This window comes from Nematolebias whitei, chromosome 12 (genome assembly GCF_014905685.2).
Source record: "Nematolebias whitei isolate Nwh7 chromosome 12, NemWhi1, whole genome shotgun sequence".
Classification (NCBI taxonomy): domain Eukaryota; kingdom Metazoa; phylum Chordata; class Actinopteri; order Cyprinodontiformes; family Rivulidae; genus Nematolebias; species Nematolebias whitei.
This window is the reverse complement of record NC_056509.1, coordinates 21,229,091-21,246,778: the sequence shown is the minus strand read 5'-3', so window position 1 is coordinate 21,246,778 and position 17,688 is coordinate 21,229,091. Positions and strand designations below refer to the sequence as shown.

The 17,688-nt window shown below is 40.6% G+C and overlaps 1 protein-coding gene across 1 annotated transcript in view; it reads left to right on the top strand.

The window, feature by feature from the left end:
* LOC119418450 (neurexin-3b) overlaps positions 1-17,688 on the top strand; it is a 528,753-nt gene that overhangs the window by 474,069 nt on the left and 36,996 nt on the right. The window contains exons 19-20 of the mRNA XM_037685736.1: positions 3,743-3,832; positions 7,835-8,145. Of these exons, the coding sequence (XP_037541664.1) occupies positions 3,743-3,832; positions 7,835-8,145 (401 nt within the window). The remainder of the gene's footprint in view (positions 1-3,742; positions 3,833-7,834; positions 8,146-17,688) is intronic.

Genomic DNA, 17,688 nt, shown 5'->3' with positions numbered 1-17,688 from the left:
TACTTGCTATAAGCAGAAAAAAGCACAAGTTTATCATTGCAGCATGTTGCATGTCAGAGAGAACTACGAGTGGCTCTGTAGTTTGAGCAGGATGATTAATGAAAACTTTGAAATCTTAAAACTGCTACTAAAAATGATATATTAAGGACTGCTGCACCGTCCGGACTGAGTGGGAGTCTTTTTAAATCGCACGTTTCCTTCAAGCACCCCATGAGATCTCATGAAACTCGTGTGCTTATCTGTACTTCTGTACTTTCAAATCAAAGTTTTTAGGGTTTTTTTTTTTTAAGAGTAAAAGCTAAACCAACCTCAATCTACACATTAAAATGTTTATTTTAGAAAATGGGTGACATTATCCTGAATTTATCTGAAAGTAGCCTGAGTAATTGCTGTCATTTCACCAGCTGACGAGACTAGAAATTGACTAGACTATTTGACCTTTTTAAGAAAAACTGACTTTACCAGGGAAAATGGAACAGCGTTTATTTTTATATGTCGAAAAGACAGTTGAGTCATAGGTTTTTCCTACTATTAACCATCATACACCCTAAGAATTACACCAAATTTCTTAAATTCCCATTGTTTCTTTTTTATATATATAATCTACGTAGGAGATTTCAATGTGTATGAACAATAAACTGATATGAGCTATAAACAAACAACAAAATAGATTGACTGTATATTTTTTCCTTTAATCCACACAAACTATTGAATTAACATAGTTGAATTTTACTAAAACTGTAAAACCTTCTGTGTCAAGGCAAGCATGGCATGACACACTCTTAGATCTCTCTAAATATTTTTACTGTATTTGATACGTGCTCATATAAATGCTGTCAGGATACATCCATCCATCATCTTTACCCGCTTCTTCCTTTTCGGGTCATGGGGGTCTTTGGTGCCCATTTCCAGCAGTCACTGTGTAAGAGGTAGAGGACACCCTGGACAGGTCTCCAGTCCATCACAGGGACACATAGAGACAAACGAGACAAACAACCATTCACTCTCTCACTCAACCTAACATGCATGTTTTTGGTCTGTGGGAGGAAACCAGAGTACCCGGAGAAAACCCACAAATGCACGGAGAGAACATGCAAACTCCACCCAGAAAGGTCCCTCGCTGGGATTTGAACTGGCAATTTTCTCGCTGAGAGGCAACCGCTCTACCAACTTCCCCACTGTGCCGCCCTGTCAGGATACAGCTATGGGATAAAAGACAACACCACTGTTGAACATTAACTCCACCTGTCACTTTCTGCACTAAATTATTTTCTATGCCCTTGTCACACAAACAACTCAGCCTGAAAGAAGACTATACACATTTTATGCTAGCATAAAAGCTGGATTTTGAACCTGATATGCCACAAAAAATGTTTGGAAAAACACTAACGTTTCCATAGACTGTTGTATAAACAGGGTCTGAGACCTGGATTCATGAATGATTGGTTTTAATGTAAATGGACTGTACTTATACAAGGTATTTCTATCTTATCAAGATACTCAAAGCTCTTTACAACACAATCTGTGTCTTCATTTACTCATTCATACAGCACTCTACTAGATCTATACAGAGACTAATCAGAGTTTTGGATCACATTCATACACCGATGGGACACACATCGGAGGCAATGAGGGGTTCAGTGTCTTGCCCAGGGACACGTCAACATGTAACTGCTGGTGGAATCAAACCCCCAACTCTCCCACTGCAGTATGTCTGCTCTAACCACTTAGCCACAGTGCCCCAAAGAGAGAAAGCACGCACTGTTGTTGTGTTCACAAAAGAAAAACTATAATTTCACTCAAAATGTGCATCATATAAACAAGACCTTAGGTGTATCTCAGGAAGTAACAAACACACTAAATTGTTAGTTCATCCCACATTCTTCTTCATTTATTCCCTGCAAAGTGAAGGGTTGAGGAAATTTCCTTGAGGAATTATCAGTTCCTTCTGTGTTCAAAAGACACAAACAGAAAAACCCTGAAAGACAGACTGAATATTCAGCAAAATAATGCTTTTATTCACAAGGTTATCCATTTTTCAAGTCGCCTCCAGAAACTGAATATCAGATTGAGAAACTAAAGAGATCGTTCCCACTAGTTGGATGACTAGCTTGTGGTGTGTTCATTACCAAGGAATTGTCACCTCATTAATCACCTGGAACAGTGGAAGAACTCCACCTGAAACGACGCCATAAGCTCGTCGTCTCTCAGATTCAAACTAAACGTATACCTTTGACTAAAACAAACCACGTACTAAATTTAAACCAAACCTTCCTCACTGTCCCCTGGTACAACTGTACTGGTTTCCTCTGTGGTCCTCGTCCAGCGGAGAGCGTATTTGGCCACCACTTGAAACCTGTTTGCGATCAAAGGAAAGCGAATGGAGTTCTGCTTGTGGCTGATTAACCTGCTGGCACACTCCTGACACAGTCCTTTAGCTCCCTGAGCTCCCAGGCTGCCTTAATCACACTCCTTCCCAGCTGAGTGGAAACGGGGCACTTGGCTGGGTTTTTCTCCTGGGATACGAAAGGACGGAGGGAACAGTATGGTTTGACGCGATTGCGTTTCGTTCTTCTCAGCCGTGTGGGTTTTAACGTAATGAAAGCAAATAACGCAAGCGCAACTGGGATGGCTGTGAGGACGTGCATGATATCATACCCAGGCACAGCGTTATCACAGGTGGCACCAAAAGAAGTGTGTATGAAGTTAACATTCAGTAGCTCAGTCACCTGAGACAATCCCACACTAGGCACGTTTGCACGCTTACGAAGCCTCGTTCTTTGTTTCATAGCATGATTGATTCTCTTCCTTTTTGCTTCAAATGCTTACTCACCTGACTGACGTCACGCTGTCATTTGTAATTTGTTACAGCCTTCACGTCCTCTTTGTTTTAGTTCAAAGCGCCCTAAGACAGATGCAGGCGTCTCAATCCTCAGCGCCGACAGGCTCTGTGATTGTCAGACAAAACGTTGTACCGTCACACAGACACAAAGGGAAATGGTGTCACACTAGAAAAGCGACAGAGTACACACACTGTAAAAAAAAAGAAAGTTTATTAACCTTAATTCTCCTTTACCTGGAACGCGTCTCAGAAGGAATGATTGTGGCAACTGGGCTGTAGCATCTTTTTTCACCCAAAAAGCCTCCCACAAAGTTAGTAATGATCTCATTTGTATGCATTGTCCTCTTCAAATCTGTGTCGCTGTGGGACTTCACCCCCAATGGGTCTGCCATACTTTGAATTACCAACTCCCTCTTCTAACGTTGCCCTCCTTTTCCTGCAAATTGGCTACAAACCTCCTTCCTTCCAAAATAACTTACTCTTCCAAATCATTTGTTACCCCTTGAAATGTAAAAGCAGATGGTGTCCAGTGGGATATTTAGTACTCTTAAATTACCGCCAATTTTTCTTCTAAGTTGGTCAAATTAAGTCTCTATTCTTAAGCGCATGATATTTTCTCTTTGCTGTTTTCTAATCAACGTTCTGTTCACTGATGCATTTTTTATTTTGTTCTTCCAGGATATTTGTTGTGCTTTTATGAATATGTTGTATAATCTTTGTGTGGAGTGTGCTAAAACCAACTAAAGTAACGCTACATGGATTTAAAAAAAAAAAAAAACTTCATAAAGCTTTTATAAATCCTTCTAAACAAAGATAAACCTCATCATAAACCAGTGTTTAAATGTGTGTTGTCTGTCGCCAACTGTTTCAAGCTGTTTGTTAAATTCTCAAACTTTAAAGGCAACAGCGACATTGAGCGCTATCAAATGGCAAATAAGAAAATCCCTTTCAAATATACCCGGCCAGTAGAAGATTGGATTCAGGAGAAAGGTAAATCTTTATCCAACTTCTAGAATGTATTTTATTTTTTCCTTTATTATTATTATTTTTTCTGTCATTCCATCGGCTTGCTCCCTTTCAACCTTTGAGAATGGGGGGTGGGGGGGTGCTGTAAAACCCCTTAAAAGTCTATAAAACAACGCTTTTCTTGTGAAAATTATCCTTTATATATTTGTTATCCCTTTTTGCCATTGTCACCTTTTTTTTTTTATTATTATCAAGCCATGAGGTCCAGTTAAAGGGACTGAGGGGGACAGTATGACATATGCAACAGGATGATTGATAAAGAGATATTCCAGGCATTTTGAGTTGGGGTTATCCAGTTTGGAGTGTTTATGTATGACAGGATTGATGAGTTGGGTCAAAAATAAAGTAAATGGTAAATAGACAGTACTTACATATCGCCTTTCTGTCTTGTGAAGACACTCAAAGTGCTTTCCAACACAATCTGTGCTTCATTTACCCATTCATACAGCACTCTACTAGATCTCTGCAAATATTAATCAGTGTTTTATCACATTCATACACTGATGGGACACACATCGGAGGCAGTGAGAGGGTCAGTGTCTTGCCCAGGGACACGTCAACATGTGACTGCTGGTGGAATCGAACCCCCAACTCTCCCACTGGATTGGACTGTTCTAACCACTCAGCCACAGCTGCCCCTGAAGTAGATTTATTCAGTCTTCAGTTTATACAAACACATTTTCTTAAAACTTCACACTGCCACTGGTTTGAAACTACATACCATATTTTCCGGACTATAAGTCGCTCTTTCTTTCATAGTTTGGCCAGTTCTGCGACGTATAGTCTAAAGCGACTTATGTATGGGTTTTTGTTTTTTTTTTCCCATTCATTACGCAATTTTTTTTTTAAAGGGCAAAACATCTCAGCGCAAAAAAAGAAACCGTCCAGATGACTTGACAACGTTGTTGGATTTTATACCTGGATTATTGAGCATGGGCTGTGGTGTTTTGAACCAGTTTGACATGACTGTCGATGAGGGAGAGGACGTGCCCCAGAGACCATCTTAGCACCAACATAACTGTTTTTTTTTTCCACTTTGGTTTATGCTGTTGGTGGAGAATAAATTTTGTTTGGTGTTTCCTGACTGATGAAGCCCTTTGAATGGAGGGCCAAAAGTCTCTGCACAAAATAGAAACCATCCAGATGACCTGACTGAACATTGTTGGATTTTATACCTGGAATATTGAGCATGGACTTTGGTATATGTAGTTCTTCTACTGGTAAAACTGTGACTTATATATTGGTTTTTCCTCTTTATGAGACATTTTTTTGACTGATGCAACCTGTACTGTGTGATGTGTAGTCCGGAAAATACGGTACTTGTTTACATTTAATTCTGTGGCTCGTTTGTACATCCAAAAAGCAGCAGCAGCTTGTAATAGCATTTCTGGCACAACTTGAGGTAATTTGTAGAAGGAATTTAGTACGTTTTTTTATTTTGTTTTTCTTAGTCAAAATAGCTCTGTCTATAGGTTTAAATAGCACAAACCACTTTTAACTTTTAAAAGACTGGAGCAATTTTAGGATGACAAAAATCCACTTTAGATGAACTAATGAGTGGGTCAGATTCAAAGTGAATTGTTGCTCACTTATGGTAAAACAACTCCAAACTTAAAAATTAATGGCAGTGAATGCAAACACTGTTTAAACCTCTTCACCTCCTTCAGTTTTACATCATATAGTTATTTCAGCAGAAATATTATCTGCCATAATGGTTTCCAGACTATGCCAGAAGTGTTACAGCTAGCTGCTGCTGCTACCTTTGCTTGAAAAATACCCCCAGATTTTAGCGATCACCTTTAGCTTCATTCACACAAGCCATTAGCTCTTCATTCCTGTCAAACATGAGCACTTTTTCTCCAAACTGAAGTCACTCAGAGTTATTTACAACAGGTAAGATACTAATTGTTCACAATTTTTCTTCAAAACCCCACTTACAAATGCCTGGAATAATCTTTTAAGTATAAGTGTTCTTGGTCATACAAGCAACACTGACTGGAGGTAGTTATTATCTATGCACCAGTCAGCAGACTGTTTGGAGAGGAGGATTAACTCCCCTGGCTCTCATCCATGGCAATGTTTGAGAACAAACTAATCAGTGGGAATATCTCCCTGAAAACTTTCCAAACAGCAGGTGCTCCTCTCCGCTGTAATTTTGTACTTATCGCACAAAATGGATTTCTAACCTCTGTTTGATGATGAAAAGATAATTGGAGCCATTTTGACAGAAAAGTGTCACAGTGCACGCGCTAAGGTGCGCTGAGGCCTGATAAAGCTGCACTCACCAGTCGCTGAGATTATCAATTCAGCGTCTCGCTTTAATGTTAAAAACGTGCTGGGATTTAAAGCATCCCTGCTTTTTAATTTGTTTTGTGTGCATAAAACGTGATCTCACTCTACATAAAACCATTATAAACTGCTTTCTTAAAATCCATTGCACATAAACATCTTAACCTTGTTATAAAAGTCCCTTTAACAACGCCTAAAACACTTGCAGGTTAAAAAAAAAAACATTACTGCTGCATGCATAACTCCACACATGCTGTATCATTTCCTGTGATATGAACCCGTCCCTGCCATTCCATACTTAATGTTTTATGTACTGTATAAAAGACAAATGTAACAAGCCATGCCAGTCTGTGAATTATACAAATGAGATTTTTAATTATGATTCCTGTGTTGTGAATTGTTTCTGCATTTTCCTTCCATGACTAATGCATGAGCAGCATGTTTTGGCTGTGATATTTAGGTCTGGGCCAATGAAATTCATGACACACCTCCTGTATGCATATTTATTATTCTATTTATCAGTGAAGTCCTCTGTTTTCTTCAGATAATAATAAAAGGATAGTTCAGGGTTTTTTTTTTTTGTTTGTTTTTGTTTTTTTTAAGTGGTTGTGCTGAGAACTTGTGAGTAGACAGTATCTTACAGTGTTGTGCATAGCAGACACTCAGTGTGGAGGGAAATTATCATGAGAGAGTCAAGCAAACAGCTAATCAGATCAGGACACATTAGGAATGAAGCTTCTGCATTAACACTACACTACTAGAGTTATTTAGTCCCTTTAGCATGAAACAATTGTTAGCTTTGTTTTTATTTTCATCAAGCTAACATCTAAATGGTTGCTAGTTGTATCCTGCTGAAGGTCAGCTGTGACTTGCACATTTCCAAAGCTAATCCAACGTAATGATTTCCATTTAGACTTGAAAGTGAAAATTTCCAAATTGTAAGTCAGAAAAATCAACAAGAACTCCCAAAATTTTAAATTTAAGCTTGAAAAGTCTTATTCTTGAGCCGCTTTAACCTCAAAATCCAACATGGCTGACTTGTGCATGTAAAGTTGTGATAGCTGTAGTAAAAAATAATAATGTTGTCAATCTGTCAGTTTGTATCTCATTATTAGCCACATATAAACCACTAAAGGTGAACATGTTAGTGTATGAAAACATATAATTCATAGAAATCTGTAATTTATTTGTATAGCTAATAGTAGTTGGTCTGTTCACTGAGCACACAGATGAGTGAATCCTGTTTTTCTGACCTAAGCTGAGGCTGACAACATTCACATATTTGAGTTTTAATGTATGAGGTAAAAATGCATGTGTCAGAGTATTTAATAAACATTTGGAATTTTTTTTTTTTTTTCAATGGTATTCAAACAATTTACTGTTAGTAGCCATGGTGCAGGCAATTAGCATAGTGGCACAAATGCTACTAGACCAAAAACCGCAACAAAACAAACAATTGTCTCATTTAAAAATAAATTTGTCTAAAAGTAAAAGCAGAGTGTGTTACTAGCCAAGTTTTTTTTTTTTTATTATTAAAGAGTACATTTTTATCACAGCTTTTGTGTTACATTGAATAACTATTACAGGTGATGTATGCCAGTTTTTATTAGTTTCATTTGCCAGCTATGTGAAATAATCTTTAGCTAACATCTTCGCCCCTCCTCCCTCCTGCACCAGGCCGGCAGCTGACAATCTTCAACACTCAGGCCACTATCTCTATCGGCGGCAATGACCGGAAGCGACCCTACCAGGGTCAGCTCTCTGGCCTTTATTACAATGGGCTCAAGGTTCTCAACATGGCCGCAGAGGGCCACCCCAACATCAAGGTGAATGGCAGCGTGCGACTGGTGGGCGACGTGCCCACGAGCCGGGGTGCGACACGCACCACCACCTCGGTACCACCAGAGATGTCCACCACTTTCATCGAGACGACCACCACCCTGTCTACTACAACCACCCGAAAACAGCGCTCTCCACCTACCATTCAGGTACGCCCCTCTGGAAGACGAGGAGAGTGTGTGACGTGATGAGTCATTGTGTTCACGTGTCCAGTTTTACCGGTTTCTTTTCCAGAGAATTGTATTAAAGACATAATAATGTGTTTCGTACCCAAGACCTTTCAAAGCTTCAGATACAGTGTTACTGGTATTCCAGTTTAGTGGTAATTTGAGTCTTTTAATTAGTACTGGTATTGGTAATAAGCTTTTATGTCCAAATTGTATCTATCATTTGAAAGTAAGTGATTTGGCATAGGAGAACCACCAAAAAGTGTCGTATATTTTGCCCCAATAGTCTTAAAACTAATAACTTAAATCCATTGTTCATTCAGTGGCATGTTTACATCTAGAACATCTGGATGCATTCAGTGTTAAATAATTGTTTTCTTCATCTGAAAAGAAGCTTTTATCTAACAGCCAGTGGCTCTGTTTTTTTTTTTGCTGCCATCTTCAAAGTTATGACAAAAAGTAAACACAAGAGCTGTCCTCCTTTCTTTACTATTTAATGTGGATTTGGCCCCTTTCTTCACACTGACCACAGTTGAATTGAAGTTGTGCTCCTTTTTTTAACTCCGCTTGATCAGCCAAGGTCAGGATACTGTATTTCTCATTCTGTGGAGGATTGAAGTGCTGCTGTTCAGCGAGGTGTGCAAAGCCGGTCATTCTCTTTTTCTTTTTTCTTCAACATTTCTCATTTTTTCTACCGTTCTTTCTCCCTCTATCTGTCACTCACCCAACCGTTCTGGACTGAGAGGGGCCTGTCTCCAATACGTTTCAAGTTCGAGCCAATGAATATCACCACAGTGCCAAGAAAGTAATCACACCTCGCTCTGCTTTGACACCCAGAGCACAAATTAAACTGTTAGTTGTCTATATTAAAGCAATAACTCTCAGTCACGGGTGAAACGTTTGGTTGTAGGGGAGAGCTTTGGTTGTTGGACGACGGACCTCTGTTATCATCACCTCAACATCAGATTGCCTGGAACACAGACATGGACGCCCTTTATGTCAGAACTGGCACTCCTATGAAAGTGTCAGAAAGCTACTAAAGAAACAGGACATTTTTGAAACAGAGTTGACTGAGAGTCAAAATATTTTCTTGTGTAAAACATTGTTTCCATCTCTGTTTATGTGCAGTGATGGTGACTCAGCTGAGAAACATGTCAGTGTTTTGCACCGGTAACATTTAGGAAATATCACTGTTGGGCTCCGTTGCTATTTGTATCAAAGTATGTCAGTAAAGCTCCCGCTTTATCTAAAGTGCTTCTCTTTTCAAGGTGAACCAGTATCTGTTCAGTCTGTATTCAGGATGGTGCTGTCAGATGCCAGAAAACGCACTTTGGATAACGTAACAATAAAAATGTAGTGTTCTGCCCTGGCTAACTTTTCATTTTATTTTTGTATTCCTTCTGAGAACACTCCTCGGTCGTTTCTCATCTACTAGCCCCCCTGACAGGCTCTGCTTTGATTCACGCTGCCGTGTCGCAGCATTTCATTTGCCAAGGCCTTTAATTTTACAGTTCCCTTGCTGGCTGTCAAATACTGTGATGTGAGAAGTAGAGAGGACCTGCACCCGTTTGGCAGATTTCTCCACCCCTCTGGGTAGTATAGGGGAGTTTGGGGAGTTGTGCTATCATTAGTGATGTACTGCTGTGGTGAAAAAGAGCTATAGGCGCCTGACGCCGTATGGACCTGAGCTTGTGCTCAGAAGTCGGTTTGTTTCAGGGGCCAAAAAGTATGTGTGTGCTTAGCATCTTCACAGACATCTGTTTATAACCAGTGGACCTTGTCCTACCTGTGCACCTTCTGAGGTGAGAACAGGTTGGCATTTTTGGGTCAGCAGGATGAGAGGCAGGGGTGTGAGGTAAAAGGACACATTTCACACTTAATTATTGATGGCTCCATGAAGAGGAATACCTGGAAGACCGTTACCGCCAGTAAAAATAAATAAAACTTATAATAGTATGATGTAATTATGAGATACAAACTCATAATTATGTCATGTTTTTGTTTTCTTTTCACCCACTTGGTAGTTTGCACACCAGCAAGGCTAACGGGGAACCAAACGAACACAAACGGGAAATTTGTTTGTTTTGAGATTTAATAAAAAACTCCACATAAAAACTGCGTTCATGCTAAAGGAATAGTTTGGGCATTTTGAACTGGTATTTTGTGAAATATGAATAAATTATTAGTTTTTCCTGGTAGCTAGGTCTTTGAATGACCTCAGTTTGAGTTTAAATTCAAAAGGACTGACGAGCTAACATCACGTGCAAATGCAGCTAAGACCAGGGCTTAATTTGAAAACTGGTCGATGCCGGAACGAAAGTAGTTGTCGGGCCGGCAGGGGAGGGGGTGCGTGGGGGGAACGCGGGAAGTGGAGTGACCTTGTGGGTCCTCCTAGTAGATGCTACTTCCTGCATTTTGGTGTAGCCTATTTTAACGGGTTTACCTACATTAGTAAACTCTTGATTCAGTAACTATTTTAGAGAGCAACAACAGGCTGTGTGTGAATAGAGCAGCTCTGATTCTGTCAAGCATCCTACACCCCCAACACCACGTTTTTGAGCCGAACTCTTCTCCACTGAATTCATTCCTGTGCCTTGTTGCTTCTGCTGCTCCAACCTCAATTACGACTGACTTCTTGGTTGTCCAACTCAGGACAATCCATCCATTTATTTAATAAAAGTAAATTGGACTGTCTTTCAACAATTTGATTGCTGTTATTTTTATTCAAATTAGCACTGTTGTTTTGATACGTGATTAATGTGACTAATACTCATCCAACATTTCTCTCATTGTATTTTTTGTTCTGTAAGCTATTTTATTTATTATGTCTGAAATGTATGCAGGAGTTCAGACACATCAGCAGTTGTGTGCGCTCTGCAGAGCTGTCTGGAGACGCTGCTGTGCATAACGTGCACTGTCTGCAGGACACGCTGCTGAAGGTGTTGGATGAAGACATTTCATCCCCACGGTACATGCAGTCCATGTCTCTGCTGGGCAGGGGCGTGTGCTCAAGCTGGTGCGCTTTCTATGGCCGGAACATCCACTCCACAGACTGGGTCCACCGGGCCAAGGGCACCTTCTCCTCTCGTTGTATTTTTATTAAATAATTAAAATAAAAATGTGCAATGACTTTGGACTTTTAGGGGCGTAGATTTTAGTTGCCGGATCCGAGCAAACAGTTGCCGGAACACACCCTGTCAAAATGAGGGAGTCCCCGGATCTTGTTTCGAAGCAGGATCCGGCTCAAATTAAACACTGGCTAAGACCAACATCAGTCCCTAACGTTCTTAAACAACCTGTCGCAAATGGTATGAGCCAATGCCGATGCTAACATCTAAACTTTTTACTCTTTTCTGTCAGGAATGGGTTTTCGGATTCTTAATAAGCCAGACACAGGAGTGCAAAAACAAGAACAGTTTTTATTTATTATGCTGCTGGTTGCTGGAGTCAGGAGTCCAATCTCCTCAGTCTGTACGTGGCAGGTGAAATCCAGAGGCGTGGTTCGATGGTCATAGCAGGGGTCAAGCACGTTGAAGCAGAGAAGCAAGAACAAGGCTGAGTCGTGATCCAAAAGACTAGTCAAGGCAGAGCAAGAGTCGTTACCTTGGTCAGATATGCAGACAAATCCAGAAAGGGGCAAGGCAAGGAATCAAAAAACAGGCGAGGGTACAAAGCAAGGATACAAAACTATGGAACAGATACTATGATTGAAGGCTTCACTATCAGGGACCATGAGTGGTGTAATAATTCGGCACCGGTGGAGCGTGAGAATGGAACTTATAAAAGGTGCAGAGCAGGGGAACTAGATGAGCTGAACAGGTGCGTGGAATCAGGGCTGATTGCTGTGAGAAAAGGGAGGCGTGGCTTGGAGTGAAGGGAGCAGGCTTGAGCTGGAGGATGGGTGATAGGCAAAACACATAAGGGAAAAACAAACAATGGCATGAGGGGCAGAAACTATGGCAGGTGACATGGGCAGGAGAACAAAAAGCATGAAGGCAGGTTTTTGGCAGGATGGGCAGAAACATGGCAAGAGGAGCAGTGACGTGAGTAGATGTGGGGTCAGCAGGGGGCTGTTGACCATTACATTTTCTTAGTTTAAATTCCATTATTTTACGTTTTCCATTATTTACTTTGTATGTTTGATTATTTACAAGCATGAAGAGCAGCAGCTAGCTGTAGCATTTTCAGGCCGTTGATGGGACTCAACTGCCAGGAACTTTACCATATTTTTCTGATTATAAGGCCCATTAAGTGAAACAAAACAGTCGGATAAGTTAAACTTCATTCAACTCATTCACACTAACCACATGAAATTGGTTTAAGGTCAGTAAGTACAACCAGAATTAATACATAAGGCTTACTGTCAATATTTGAGAAAATTTAAGGATTTTAAGTGCGCCTTATATTCCGAAAAATACAGTATGTTTCTGCCAAAATAACCGCCTACGTTGGCGTTAACTGTGATGTAAATTTGAAGTATGCTGGAGTTGTTTTATGACGGCAGCTGCTCACTTTAGTGTCGGCTAACTAGCTGTTAGCTTGTCAGTCTTGTCAGATGAAACTGTGATTCCAGACTGAGGCTGTTAAATATCTTTCTATTCCTCAAAATCTCTAAACTGCTGCTTTAATTATTTCTAGAAATATTGATGGAATCAACTTTTTTTTTTTAAGTATTTTTTGTAAATTGTTAATTGTAATTTCTTTTATTCTAAACATTTCAGTCAAGGTGATAATACATCCACTAATGCCTATAACCTTAACTTCTAATGTGTAATCACATTAAGAGCTTTATCTTTTCAGTATTTACTCTGGCCAATTTGATGTGGACAGTCATTCTAGAAATACTTGTTACTGCACGGCTCTGTATCGTGGAAGATCATCTCCACCCATTCTCAATTAACTCTTTATGCTGGTGTGAGATGTTATGGAACAATTAGAATGGGAGGCTGCAATCTAGAGGACCGCAGAGGGAAACTGCCGAGGGAGAGACACTGAAAGTGATTTGCATGTTTACCGTGTTCCAGGAATTGCTCGCGTCCATCATCTTCAACCGGCCCGATGCACAAGAGACGGGGAATACGAGGGGTAAATAGTTTGTAGCATAATTGAGCTTTTTCTTTCTGCTTGTACTTGGGAGCGTATTCCACGATGGCAGTCGCTCTCTGTTGAATTGGCGTGGATTAGTCTGTGGCTCCATGATTTTTTTTTATTTTTTTATTTCAATGGGTTTCCGTAGGTGGAGAGTTACTGATAAGTTTGGAAAAGTTGAGCTACACGCAGGAAATATGAGAAAACAAATTAAACTCCAGCTCACTTTCTACAGAAGATACAGCTGAGCTCATAGGGATATATGATAATCACTAATTTATTCTGTCTTCTGGAAGTGGTGGGGAACTCTGCAGCATGCTGTGCGCCTCCGCACGCAAGATGATATGTGATGAGCGCACGCCTTACCGCATGGGTGTGAGCGGGCAGATGTGCCTCATTTGTCCACCTGCCATTAGTCTTCTGTTGTGTTCAGCTCCTCTCACAGCCAGAGCCCCGGACCTGCCGCTAATTGTGTAAAGGTCAAACCAAGCAGGCAGGTATTCCTTGAAACGCTTTCTTCTTCATGTTTTTCTCTCTCTCTCTGTTTCGGGCTGCCCCACCAGGCACCTCTGCTCTCTGTAAGTTGTCGGAGATGAATGCTGGAAATCCGCTGGTTGCTCCGTGTGTCCAATTAGGAGACAGCAGAGGGATGGCGACCCTGCTGGTGTGCGTGGCTCATTAGGCGTACACAACAACACACAAAGGCAAAGTTTGGTCAAGGTTATCTTAAAGAAATTGTTCAGATCTTTTGAAGCGGGATTCTGTAGGAAGGTTGTGAACAATTAATATCTTACCTGTTGCAGATTGCTCTTTGAAGAACCTCAGTTTGAAGAAATAGAGTTTTATTCTGACTGAAGTGACGAGCTAATGAGTTGTTTTTCTGGCTAAAACATTATAATTTGGCTGGAAGTGACCTGAGTGCACCAGGAGTGCTACAGCTATCTGCTGCTGCTTATTGTGTTAGCAAAAGCCCATTGAATTCCATGTAAATAATTGTAGAATTTGACCGCTAGATAAAGATTGTATGCCATGGACAATTTAAAGATTAGAAATGTTTCAAGACAACCACAAAAAAAAAAAAAACACTTTGGTCCTAACCTCGTTAGCAACATTAGTTTGTCAGTTCAGTCAGATTTAGTTTAAACTTGTCTAGATTTTTTAAATACATTTATTTCTCAGTTTATATTTCTCTGTCAACGCTATTTTAGCAAATAAATCTGAAATAGTTCCACTATGACACTAGATGGGAACATCCCCATTAACTTAATCAAACTACACAAGACATGTCATGGTTCTCCCAAAATTTATGTAGATACCATTTATATATTTTTAAATTAATCTTTCCAACACATGGCCAAAATTGAATAGCAACAAATTCAGAATAAAACAGAACAGATAAAAAAAATTCTGACAAAAACAGCTTCTTTGTTATTTTAGTTTCTAGAACAAAATCAGTGATGACATCATCACACTGCAAAGCTCTACACTTTGTGTCCACATGCATAAATAAAAAATAATAATAATAAACCTTGTTTCCTAACTGAGGTTGATCAAAGAGATGTCTACAACAAAGTCATTACTAGAAAGTCCTTGGAGAAAATTTGACAGGGACTGCCACATTGCAGCTATTTAAAATTTTTGATTTGACAGTACTGTGTCAGGATTCACTCTTAGCTACCACCTTACCAATTTTAATCTCAATATGGCAAAAAAACAACAACAATGACTTTTAGTAATATTTTTAAGCTAAGGTGGCCATCTTGGATTTTTTTGTAGGATTCAGTATGTGATGGGGAACATTCTCAACTATAACCTCACTAAATTACAGCTATGTATATGTAAAAGTAGCTGAGTTAAGGCCATTTAATTTTAGCTTTGATGGCCTTGCTTTTTTTTATTTGAATTCATTATTTATGGGGCATTGCTCTCAATTACCAGCACACCAAATTTTAGCTTAATATCTCTAAAAATGCCTGATTTATAGTTTGGTTCAATGGGAAAAATGACTTCTTTGTCTGCAAATTACGTTGCCATGGTAACTCAAAACGCCAATAAAAGTAATAGCACACATCATGGTGTTACGATGGAGTATTAGGACCATGCTAAGAAGAAGAAAAAAAATTACACTAAGAAAAATTTACAATACGAGAAAAAAGTTGTGAAATTACCAGAATAAAGTATTAATATTATGAGAATAAACTCGTAACATTACTAGATTAAAGTGGTAATATTATCCGAACTCTGACATGAAAAAGCAGTCTTACAACTGCAGTAAAATGATGAATGTTGACATCGGCAGTATAACAGCAGGGGGTCCAACACACTGTGGCATATGGATTCTTATGATAAACTGAAGCCGTATTGCATTACAATTAATGGCTGCATTGATGGATTTAGTCGTAACATAATGTGGATGGAGGCATATTTCACCAACAGTGATTCAAAAGTGATTGCAGACTACTTCATAAACACGACTCACATTGGAGGTTGTTCACAGCAGAGCTTGACCCAGGACGTTTATTCTCGTAAAACTATGACTTTTATCTCGTAATTTTAGTCCTTTTTTTTGTAATGTATTTATTATGTATATGTATATATATATATATATATATATATATATATATATATATATATATATATCCAACCATCCATTATCTTCCGCTTATTCCGAAGTCGGGTCGCAGAGTCAGCAGCTTGAGCAGGAAGGCCCAGACATCTCTTTCCACAGCCACCACTTCCAGCTCTTCTGGAGGCATTCCAAGGAGTTCCCAGGCCAACCGAGATACATAGTCTCTCGAGCGTGTTCTGGGTCTTCCCTGGGGTCTCTCCCAGTTGGCCATGCCCTAAGCACCTCTCTAGGGAGGCGCCCAGGATGCATCCTTACAAATGCCCGAACCACCTCAATTGGCTCCTCTCAACGTGGAGGAGTAGCGGTTCTACTCCAAGTCTCTCCCGAATAACTGAACTTCTCACCCTATCTCTAAGGGAGAGTCCAGCTACCCTGTGGAGAAAACTCATTTCAACCTCCTGTATCCGCGATCTCATTCTTTCGGTCACTACCCAGAGCTCATGACCATAGGTGAGGGTAGGAACGTAGACCGACCGGTAAACAGAGAGATTTGCCTTACAGCTCAGCTCTCTCTTCACCACAACGGACTGGTACAGAGTTCGCAATACTGCAGATGCCGCACCAATCTGTCTGTCAATCTCACGCTCCATTCTTCCCTCACTTGTGAACAAAACCCCGAGATACTTGAACTCCTCCACTTGAGGCAGAACCTCACCCTTGACCTGAAGAGAGCAATCCACCCTTTTCCAGTTGAGGACCATGGCCTCATATTTGGAGGTGCTGATTCTCATCTCAGTTACTTCACACTCAGCTGTGAACCGCTCTAGTGAGAGCTGGAGATCATGGCACAATGACGCCAACAGGACCACATCATCTGCAAAGAGCAGAGATGGAATCCTGAGGTCACCGAATTGGAAACCCTCCGCCTCCTGCCTGCACCGAGAAATTCTGTCCATAAAAGTTATGAACAGAATCGGTGACAACGGGCAGCCCTGGCGGAGTTCAATTCCCACCCTGAAGGGGTCCGACTTACTGCCGGCAATGCGAATCAAACTCTCGCACTGCTTGTATAGGGACTGAACAGCCCGTAACAACGGGCCTCCAATCCCATACTTACGGAGCACCCCCCACAGTGTACCCTGAGGAACACGGTCAAATGCCTTCTCCAAGTCCACAGAACACATTTAGACTGAATGGGCAAACTCCCATGACCCCTCAAGGACCCTAGTGAGGGTAAAGAGCTGATCCAGTGTTCCACGACCAGGACGGAACCCATATTGTTCCTCCTGAGCTTATATACGTTAATCTTTACATTGCGGGTATACGTTGCGGTTCAGGCGGCATTAAAGTTGAAGGAAGAGCACGACTCTTTCCATGTGGATAACAATAGGTGGCTGTCTTTCTGATACCTTTTCTACAGAACCCCACTCTGAAAGATCTGAACTGTTGTTTTAATCTCTGACTCACACGTCTGTAACGTGCAAGTTAATGTACCATAATTGGAGTGAGTTAGTGCGAGCGCACACACCCCATCGCAGTAACATCCACTCACACCCGGTCAAAATACTGAAACGAAACGTGTCGTGTTTATCCATCAAACAGTGCCCCTCTAATGTCAACATGACGCTCGTTCCTGTCTCGACTGTCTGTCGTCAGAGTTTGTATTCAGCACCACGCCTGTAATTCTCTTTATGAATTCTTCATGCAGCTCAGCGTGCAGCAGAATATGCACATAGAGCTGTTTCCATTAGAAGTCTCTGTGTGAAAGTGTTTGTAGATGTTTGCAATTTCATGTCACTACATCATGTGTTTCTCAGTGTGTGTGTGTGTGTGTGTGTGTGTGTGTGTGTGTGTGTGTGTGTGTGTGT